This window comes from Malus domestica, chromosome 13, assembly GCF_042453785.1.
Source record: "Malus domestica chromosome 13, GDT2T_hap1".
Lineage (NCBI taxonomy): Eukaryota > Viridiplantae > Streptophyta > Magnoliopsida > Rosales > Rosaceae > Malus > Malus domestica.
Window position 1 is genome coordinate 27,191,125 of NC_091673.1, and position 10,380 is coordinate 27,201,504.

At 41.7% G+C, this 10,380-nt stretch overlaps 1 protein-coding gene across 1 annotated transcript; it reads left to right on the forward strand.

Moving 5' to 3' along the window:
* Positions 1-1,484: 1,484 nt before the first annotated feature.
* Positions 1,485-2,825, forward strand: LOC103424202 (auxin-responsive protein IAA33). The gene is made up of 2 exons (XM_008362289.4): positions 1,485-2,196; positions 2,451-2,825. The coding sequence occupies exons 1-2, from the start codon at positions 1,778-1,780 to the stop codon at positions 2,527-2,529; spliced, it is 498 nt and encodes a 165-aa protein (XP_008360511.1). The 5' UTR covers positions 1,485-1,777; the 3' UTR covers positions 2,530-2,825.
* The last annotated feature ends 7,555 nt before the right edge of the window (positions 2,826-10,380 follow it).

Below are 10,380 nucleotides of genomic sequence, written 5' to 3' on the forward strand. Positions count from 1 at the left end.
ATCTCACCATTACTAGGCCTGATATCTCATATTCAGTTAGCCTAGCCAGTCAGTTCATGCACTCTCATACTCTAGTTCACTGGGAAATCGTCAAGAGAATACTTCGATATCTCAAGGGCTCAGTAGGAAATGGGATAATTATGAAGAACAATGGATCAAATCACATCTTGGACTACACAGATGCTGACTGGGCTGGAAATGCCCTTGATCAAAAATCCACAACAGGTTTTTGCACATTTGTTGGAGGGAACCTTGTCACTTGGAAGAGCAAGAAACAAACTGTTATTGCTCGATCTAGTGCCGAAGCTGAGTATAAGGCTATGGCAGCAACAGCCTGTGAACTCATATGGTTGAAAGGTCTTCTTTCCGAGCTCATATTCACAAGCATGGCACCTATGTCCTTGTATTGTGATAACCAAGCTGGCATGCACATTGCCTCCAATCTAGTATTCCATGAAAGGACCAAACATATTGAAGTTGACTACTATTATATTTGTGCTCAAGTTCAATCCAAGGTGATAGACACCGTTTTCACACGCAGCCACAATTAACTTGCTAATTTATTCACAAAAGCACTAGACTCTACTCAATTTCAGCGTTTGTTGTGCAAGCTTGGATCAATCAATCCCCTTGATCTAGCTTGAAGGGGTGTATTGAAACCGGTTGTATGTATGAGTTGTCATCGGCTAAAGTCACTTTCCATAGCTTGTCATTCACCTTACATCAACCTCACTTTCCATAGCTTGTCATTCACCTAACATCAACCTTTCCATAGCTTGTCATTCACCTTACATCAACCTCACTTTCCATAGCTTGTCATTCACCTTACATCAACCTTTCTTAGTTGCTTGTAAAAGCTTCTTTACTTGTAATTTGGTTTTTTGCTTTTCCACTTGTTAGGGCAGATTTTAGGGATTGTGTTTGTGTAGTTATCCTACTATCTATTGTAGCTTTCTTTTGGCTCTCTATAAGAGTTGCCTTCACTCTCTTGTAACATTCATAATGAAATATACAACAAATATTGAAACCAAAATTCAACAATATGGTTGGAATTGAGACTTTTATTTCCCGAATAATAATTTTCAACTACAAATTTTGAGTTTTTTTTCTTCGAACAAATGATATTACCTACATTAATGGGAAGAGTGTGAGTTTAGCGTCACATTGGACTAGTAATAATATGGTTTAAATTCGCTTTTGGAGAAAATCAAAATTAAGACCTCTCACTTATAACTGAAAATGAATTTCACTAGACCGTAATACAAAGTAGCAATTCTGGTTCTTAAAGAATAGTATGGACCAAGAATAAAGAAGAAACCTTATGTGGTATAGTTATTAGTTCCTCGTAGTTATTAGTTTCTTCAAAACTTTAGGACCTGCCTTGAAAGATAGAATCGCCTTTACATCTATCTATACGTATTAATATATCGACGAGGTCGGTATATTCACACATGCTATATAATGGCTTTGATAAAACAAAGGAAAATTAAGCACTCTCCAAGTTGAGGCGGTTTCAGACACCTAACTGAACTGACCACTTTTCCGACATTTGTGCTCTCTCCTCTCTTTCTCCTTTCTCTATCCTCTCCCGAACTCTTCTATTCATTTTTACCAAGACACAATTAAATACTCCTCACCAAGTTTTACACCACTCTCCTCGTCCAAACCCAACAAATATCAAACCTATCTCGATCAGCTTCCTCACTCGAATCCTTCTTTCCTAACATTTATCCCTCCAAAAACACCAAACCCTTCTCAGTTAATTTCATAGAAAATCATGAATGCTTTTGATCAATCTCAGAGACAAGACTCCTTGAAAAGAAGATGGCAAGAGAGCAGAGTACAGCTTGGTGGTGGTGGTGCAATTACTCCAACTTCTTCTCATTTGAACAGAAACCCTAATGGCAGTAGTCTCCATGGCTTCCCAGGACTTCTTGACGACGATCTTGTTTCCACCGTGGTCCCTCCGGTCACCGTTGTGCTTGAAGGCCGTTCGATCTGCCAGCGCATTTGCCTCCAGAAACATGCAAGCTACCAAAGTCTTGCCAAGGCCCTCCGACAGATGTTCGTGGATAGTGGCGATGTGGGAACCATTAACGAGAAGGATCTTGATCTTTCAAATGCTGTTCCTGGTCATGTTATTGCTTATGAAGACATGGAAGATGATCTTCTTCTTGCCGGTGACCTCAATTGGAAGTGGGTTATTACTATTATTCTCGTTATGTTTGCCCTCTTAATTTGACAATTACATAGATGATACAGAGTCTCGATGTTATGATTTGTGTGTAAATTCTCTTACTTATAATTTGTAATCAGACTGTGAATCTGAACGATGCATTTGAATAAGAATTTATCTAATCGATAGTCTTATGGTTTCGTGCAGTGCACAAGGTCATAATTTGACTTTATACATCTGATGACGCGTTTATGTGTCCGTGTGCGTGTTACAGGGATTTTGTACGTGTTGCGAAGAGAATTCGGATACTCCCAGCCAAGGGAAATTCAAGGAGGGGAAGAAGGGGAACATAGAGCTAGCATATATATGCTGGAATTTGGCATTTTGCAGACGTTTTGTTGGCAAGAAAGTCAAGGAAGTTATGCAAGTAATAAACAAGGAACTTGATCGTTCAAAGAAGAAGAAAAAAAAAAAAAAAAAAAAAAAACAAGGAACTTGTGTCTCATGAAAGCATGGATTAATGTCATACATAGCTAGCTACCTTTTAATGGAATCATATGTACTTTTCCCACTGAAATGTGAAGCATTTTCACTGTTTTTCTTTTGTTTTGTTTTTCTTATATATGAATAAAGTTTTTTCCCATATCAATCTTCTCCTTAAATTTTCTTCCTAGTGTCACGGGCCGCATGTTAAAAACAAAGAAAATGCCCAAGACATCATATATCTAAGCCCATAAAGCCTTGTCTTCATGGAAGCTTCTGGAACGTCCCGGAGAAATCAAGAACGTGGCGGAGCATTCAAGATAATCTAGGGCATTCCGGAACATTCCACACAAGTGTACATATTTAAGCCTCACCTAGAATAATCTAGATTAGGCAAGTTGTATCTAGAACTATGCTAGATATTTTTGGATGTAAGTAGAGGATTCTAGAACCCTCCATTGAGGAGGTGACTTAGGCCTATAAATAGGAGGCAAGGCCATTTGGCCAAACCATCCAAGAATTGTAAGCAATTGTAAAGTTCTCCTAAGTTTCAATACAAAGCTTCCTTTCTCCCATCTTCTAAGTGATTTTAGCATTCTCCAAGCTATCTTAGCTTTCTTTGTGATTCGATCCGGGGAAGCGAGGCTTCGAAGGCTTACTTAGCTTGTTCATCGAGGTATTCAAGTCTAAGTGCCGCACGGGCGGAAGGCTTAAAGAGTCATCCCGTGACAGCTGGTATCAGAGCCTAGTTCGTGAATCACTTGAAGGAAAGTAAGATATGTCAAGTGGAGAGATGGTGTCCGGGGTCTCCGATCTAAGGGAGCGTGCTGCCGAGGTCCAAGACGTTGCCAAGAGCAAGCCAAAGTTAAAGGACTTGCAAGCATCGATGGAGACCATGGAAGAGCGACTCGAGAAGGTGGAACGAACCATACTCGAGTTCGATACTCGACTTGATGAGGACGTTGTCGACAAGGAGGAAATCCAAACCATGGTGGACAATGGTAAGGATGAATTGCGTGGCTTGGTGGAAGGGCTACGAGATGAGCTCCTTGGCGCTCTCAACACCATGGCAGACAAGATGCGGAGGGAAGTCCAGGTTCACCTTGACAACATAGAGGCAAGGTTTGTGGCGCTTCAAGAAGAGATAAAGGACACAAGGGAACTTAAGGGAGATGTGGCGTTTTGTAAAGAAGCAGTTGTGAAGCAATTCGTGCAAGGGCCGAGGGAAATCAAGGCGTTGGACTCCAAGGTAATCGACTCCTTTAAACCCAAATCCTATAATGGGAAGAGGGAAGCAAAGGAGCTCGACACATTCATGTGGAACGTGGAGCGATACTTCAAGTACCTGAAGCTTGAAGATGACGAGTCCAAAATCTCAACGGCAACCATGTTCTTAGCTGACAATGCCCTTATGTGGTGGCGTCGTCGGAGCATGGAGATTGAGCAAGGTACGTTCTCTCTCACCACTTGGGATGAATTTAAGAAAGATCTTATGTTGCACTTCTATCCCCAAAATGCCAAGTACGAAGCCAAGGAGAAACTAAGGTGGCTCAAGCAAACGGGGAGCGTCAAAGACTATGTCAACGCCTTCGTGAGCTTGTTATTCGAGGTGCCCAACATGTTAGAGGAAGACAAGCTCATGTACTTCATGAGTGGACTGCAAAATTGGGCAAAACTCGAACTACAAAGGAGACACGTGCAAACATTGTCTGATGCCATTGCCGTTGCCGAATCCTTGATTGAGTTTAAATCAAGCCACCAAGGTGATTCCAAGTCCACGGGGAAGAGGGGTAACCATGAGAGAAGTGGGGGAGAACATAAGCCGAAGGACAAGGCCGAGACAAGCAAACCGAAAGAGAAGAAAGCCGATAAGCATGACAAAGGCAAGGGTAAGTCTTGGCAACCCACTTGTTACCTATGCGACGGCCCTCACATGATGCGAGATTGCCCACAGAAGAAGGCCCTTAAGGCCATGGCTTTCAAGGAGGACAAGGCCGAAGAGAGTAACGATGCAACGATGGGATGCATCCGTCTACTGAATGCCATCCAGACAACCCTCTCACAACCTAAGGCTCAAGTTGGGGGAGGATCATTGTTCGTCGACGTCAAGACTGGTGACAAGACGACGCGTGTGTTGGTGGACACGGGAGCAACACACAACTTCATGACGTCGGAGGAAGCAACAAGGCTTGGCCTCCGAGTCACAAAGGAACCTGGTAGCGTGAAGACGGTAAATTCCGCTGCCACCCCTATTGTTGGAGTTGCGCGCAATGTACAAGTAGACATTGGCGCATGGAAGGGAGAGATCGACTTCACTATAGTCAAGATGGACGACTATGGCGTAGTCATTGGGTTAGAGTTCATGGACAAGGTACGAGCCTTTCCCATTCCCTTCTACAATATTTTCTGTATCTTAGCCGACGGAAGACAACCTTGCCTAGTGCCATTGGAAAGGCAAGCCAAGAAGTGCACCCAACACTTGTCGGCAATTCAATTTGCCAAGTCTTGGAAGAAAGGCGAGGCCACATTTCTTGCAACCCTAATGTTGAATGAAGGGGAGGAGAAGTACGGGCCTTTGCCGAGACAAGTGGAAGACGTCCTTATGGAGTTTGCGGACGTGATGCCTAAGGAACTGCCAAAGAAGTTTCCACCAAGGAGAGAGGTCGACCATGCAATTGAGTTGGAGCCTGGTGCTAAGCCTCCCTCCAAATCACCTTATAGGATGTCGCCACCCGAGTTGGAGGAATTGAGGAAGCAACTCAACGAGCTACTTGATGCTGGCTACACGGGGAATAGTCCAGCCGCTTTCAAAACCGCTAAGGAGTGGCAATTAGCCCACGAACTTGCTCGAGCTCATTTGGAGAAAGCTTCAAAGAAGATGAAGAAATGGGCGGATCGCAAGCGAAGGAATGTGGAGTTCCAAACCGGCGACCAAGTCTTTGTGAAGCTCAATGCGTCTCAGCACAAGAGTACTCGTGGCTTGCACAAGAGCTTGTTGCGGAAATATGAGGGACCATTCCCTATCATCAAGAAGGTTGGCAAAGACGCTTATGTTGTGGAACTCCCACCCCGCCTCAAGTTTCACCCGGTGTTCCATGTGAGCAACTTGAAGCCTTATCATGCGGACGATGAGGAACCCAGTCGAGGTGAGTCTCATCGAGCACCCCCTTTGATGACAGAGGCATTTGACAAAGAAGTGGAGAACATTGAAGCTAAGCGTGTCGTGGTGCGACCAAGACAACCAAAGCATGTGGAGTACTTTGTCAAATGGAAGGGGCTACCATACTCCGAAGCAACATGGGAGAATGAGTCGTCCTTATGGCAATATAAGGACTTGATCGAGACATTCGAGAGGCAAGAGTCGACGAGGACGTCGACGGCTTAAGTGGGGGAGGATGTCACGGGCCGCATGTTAAAAACAAAGAAAATGCCCAAGACATCATATATCTAAGCCCATAAAGCCTTGTCTTCATGGAAGCTTCTGGAACGTCCCGGAGAAATCAAGAACGTGGCGGAGCATTCAAGATAATCTAGGGCATTCCGGAACATTCCACACAAGTGTACATATTTAAGCCTCACCTAGAATAATCTAGATTAGGCAAGTTGTATCTAGAACTATGCTAGATATTTTTGGATGTAAGTAGAGGATTCTAGAACCCTCCATTGAGGAGGTGACTTAGGCCTATAAATAGGAGGCAAGGCCATTTGGCCAAACCATCCAAGAATTGTAAGCAATTGTAAAGTTCTCCTAAGTTTCAATACAAAGCTTCCTTTCTCCCATCTTCTAAGTGATTTTAGCATTCTCCAAGCTATCTTAGCTTTCTTTGTGATTCGATCCGGGGAAGCGAGGCTTCGAAGGCTTACTTAGCTTGTTCATCGAGGTATTCAAGTCTAAGTGCCGCACGGGCGGAAGGCTTAAAGAGTCATCCCGTGACACTAGGGATCCCTGAGCTATATAGGCAAGTATATTACAATGCTATTCCAAGACCAACAGTCTTTCCTTGGCAAATAAGACTATCTTTTTGTTTTTGTTTTATAGAAGCTAGATTTAGAAAAAAGAAAAAATTATTTTCTCCTTTTTGAAGCTTCTATGAATCAACTTATTTGATCAGACCACTGCTGGTGTTCAAACTAATCATTAATGATCGGCTTCATTAGTATCCTTTCAGTATGTGTTGCAAACACTTTCATTTTTTGCGTCTCATCTTCTCCGGAATAATTAAATTAACTTTTCAAAATAAAAAACCTCAACTAACGGAAATTATTAAACATATTTAAACACTATTTATTTGATTATTGGAAAGTACACAAGGTTAGACTAAAAAATGAAAATCTAAGATGCAAGAGCTCTAATTTGGGTTGTTTGAATGCAACTTAAGCAAGTCAATGTTGAAGACGACTAGAGATTTGGATTTCTTGGCGCATTTCCTCACTTATATAATACTTAGCCAAATTCTTAATGTTACCATATGTCATTGTTGACCCTAAAAATTAACTAGCTTATGTGGCGAGCAGGTCGAGTAATTAATGAGCTAACTACGTCCTTCGGTTGAATGTGGGGCGTGCTAACTCGTCGGTCGAGTTCGGTTGGGGAGTAAAATATGTTGATGTGTCGTTGGGTGCGCTGCTGACTTCTACGTCTTGTGAATGTGCCCGAGGAAGGAACTCGTCTTGGCCTTTGGGTTCTAGAGCCTGAAGACAAGGCTGCTAGTTTCTTCGAAGTTCACGAATCGTCGACGTCGGGTTTGGTCTCAGTAATATATTTGTGCAAATATAAGTACATCGAACTGGTACCAAAATGTACATACACAAATACTCAAAAGCGATAAGTGTCTTGATTGTAAATGTGGTTTGGCCGTCTGAATGCCGAACTCTAAAATATGCTTGCGAATATCCATTCGTAAAATAAACTCGGCTTTCAAAGTGCTGAGCCTGGTAACACTTCACTTCGTTGAGAAGGCTGATGAGATGACATCTTCCAATAAGGACTCGGAAATCCTCGTTGACCGATACTTGGATAGATAATTAGTCGGTCTCGAAGCAGTGCTGTTTATCCAAACTGAAAGTACTTTTCGGTCGACTAATTCTACAGCTTCAATGCTATTTATCCAATCTGAAGATGTCGCCAGTTGCCTCCACAATACTGTTTATCCAAACTGAAGATGTGTTGGCGAGAAAAATAAAATAACAATCTTAAGGTGTTTAAGAGGTTTGCGCTGGGCAGTTGTGTGTTGAATTGGAGGGGGATTGAATGATGCACTCCCCTCTCTAGTTATAGTAGTAATTTCCCTGATGGTCGACGTAAAATTTCACTCGGACTAGAACTTCTCAACCCAATCTGATTGGGTTTCGACCAATCCTAACTCTTATAGGATTCTAAACCATGCTCTTTAATCATTCATATTCAATCCCTTGATTCTCGGCATTTTTTCTGATTCGAAGCATCCTTAACTTCTAAAGAATCCTTATTGCTGTTGGAAAATATTAGTATTTTGGTTTATTTTAATGTTTGGTTTTCTGGGCTTAGCCTGTTAGAATTAGGTTTTGTTAGAGATTAGGGTTAGTTTATTATAAATAGGGTGCTTTGTTATTCATTAGAGAACAAGTTAGCCACAATGTAGTCTCTTAGGGTTTTGTAGAGTTTATTATAAATAGGGTGCTTTGTTATTCATTAGAGAACAAGTTAGCCACAATGTAGTCTCTTAGGGTTTTGTAGCTGTTTCGGCATTCTCAGTTTGTTTAATAATATTACTATTATTTTGTTAATCTCGTTCGTTGCGCACTTTGATATTTAACTTGGTATCAGAGCATGTTTGATCATTCGAGATTTAATCTGCTTTGGGTTGGTATCTATTTGCTTGTTTCCGTTGTCGTTCGTGTTTAGATTGTTAGTTGGTATTGATTGTTTGCAAGAAGAAAAAAAATTGTTCGTTCGTTTTTTGTACTGTGACTCTGCTTCTGCACCTTTGAACGCCACAGCCTGCAAGAGTGTCTGCAAGTCTATATTGCTGCAAAGGAAAAAAGAGGAAAAGTAGAATGGAATGAAAAAAGAAGGAAAAAAAGGGGAGTAAAAAAAAAGGAAGAAACAAGAAAAAATTGGTTGCTTGTTTGAGGCCCATGCGGGCAAAGGGAAAAAACAAATTGGATGGATTTTTTGTTTGTTTTGTTCAGAAGTTGGCATCAGCATTGGTATTGGCATCAGCATCGGCATTGGCATTGGCATTGGCATTCGAATTTGGAGGCTTGCATCCATATCTGCTTGTTGGCAAACTCATATCGTGTACCGCCATGAGTTTGATGGGGGGTGTTGGAAAATATTAGTATTTTGGTTTATTTGAATGTTTGGTTTTCTGGGCTTAGCCCGTTAGAATTTGGTTTTGTTAGAGATTAGGGTCAGTTTATTATAAATAGGGTGCTTTGTTATTGATTAGAGAACAAGTTAGCCACAATGTAGTCTCTTAGGGTTTTGTAGCCGTTTCGGCATTCTCAGTTTGTTTAATAATATTCCTATTATTTTGTTAATCTCGTTCGTTGCGCATTCTGATAGTCAACTATTGCACTAGGATTTGATCACTTCACCCTTATCCAGGCAAAACCATCTTGTGATATGATTCAGTCGAACTCTACTGGACTCGGCCGATGGCAAGGAATATTCTCAATATTCCTTATTAGATTGAGAACAATTCTAGGCTTAACCCAAAGTGTTATATTGGGCCCATCGCTTCTGAGGTCTTCGACCTATAGCATCCGGCCGATCTTCGGCCTTCAAGAAGTGATCAATTATCAACCAAAAATAAACCTTTAGCCTACACTACATGGCCAAATGAATGATCTTTGTGAAATATTCCCCATCCACCCACTCAGATGTATTTAGTAGACACGATCTCCCACTCTGCATGTCAATCATTCATAGTTGTAAGACCCTAATATGTGGCCGCTTCTGTCTAACTTCGGCGATGCACGAGCCTCACACCCAAGGGCATAAACTTTTGAAACATCTCTTCATAATGATTGTGCCTTAAAATTCGTCATCACACGCAATCGTGTAGCCCTAATTTGAGTGCTTTTTGGCCTCTTTGCTTGGATTTTCAAATTTTCCAATGATTATTAAAGATATCGGTCGGATTTACCCTTCAATCTTCAGATCTGAGACCGTCGATCTTCTCTTCCAGTTGCCTATAAATACCAACTCTGACCTCATTCCAATTTTACGTTTTAAAAATTCCTAGAACTCTTGCCATTTTGCTTTGATAATTTGAAACCTAGAACTCTAATCTCTGAAACCCAGAAACTCAAACCTCTCACCTTACTTCAATTGCTACCAACACTTTCATTACCAAGCTTATTGAAGAGTGTGGTAAGTGTAATGATTTCATTACTCGAAGTGCCATCAAAACTCCTCAATTTGAAGATGAAGCATTTGCTGCTCACCAGATCTTGGGCCCTTTGTTTAAAGATGACATTCCAGAAGTTATCATTGAGATGCTGAAGAGCCATTGCTTAAGTCTTTTACTCTAGGGTTACGATTGGTTGAAATGGGAATTGCTAAACCTCAAGGGGTTTGGCCTTCGACCCCTATAGCCTGGGCTACTTGGGTTAGTTGAATGGAACCACACTTCGGCGCTGACTAAAAATCACTTAGCATTTTTTACACCATTAAACTCTCGACCATCCAGACCAACATGTACTGAGAGTTCCTGATGGCTGCTCTGAGCTTCTGA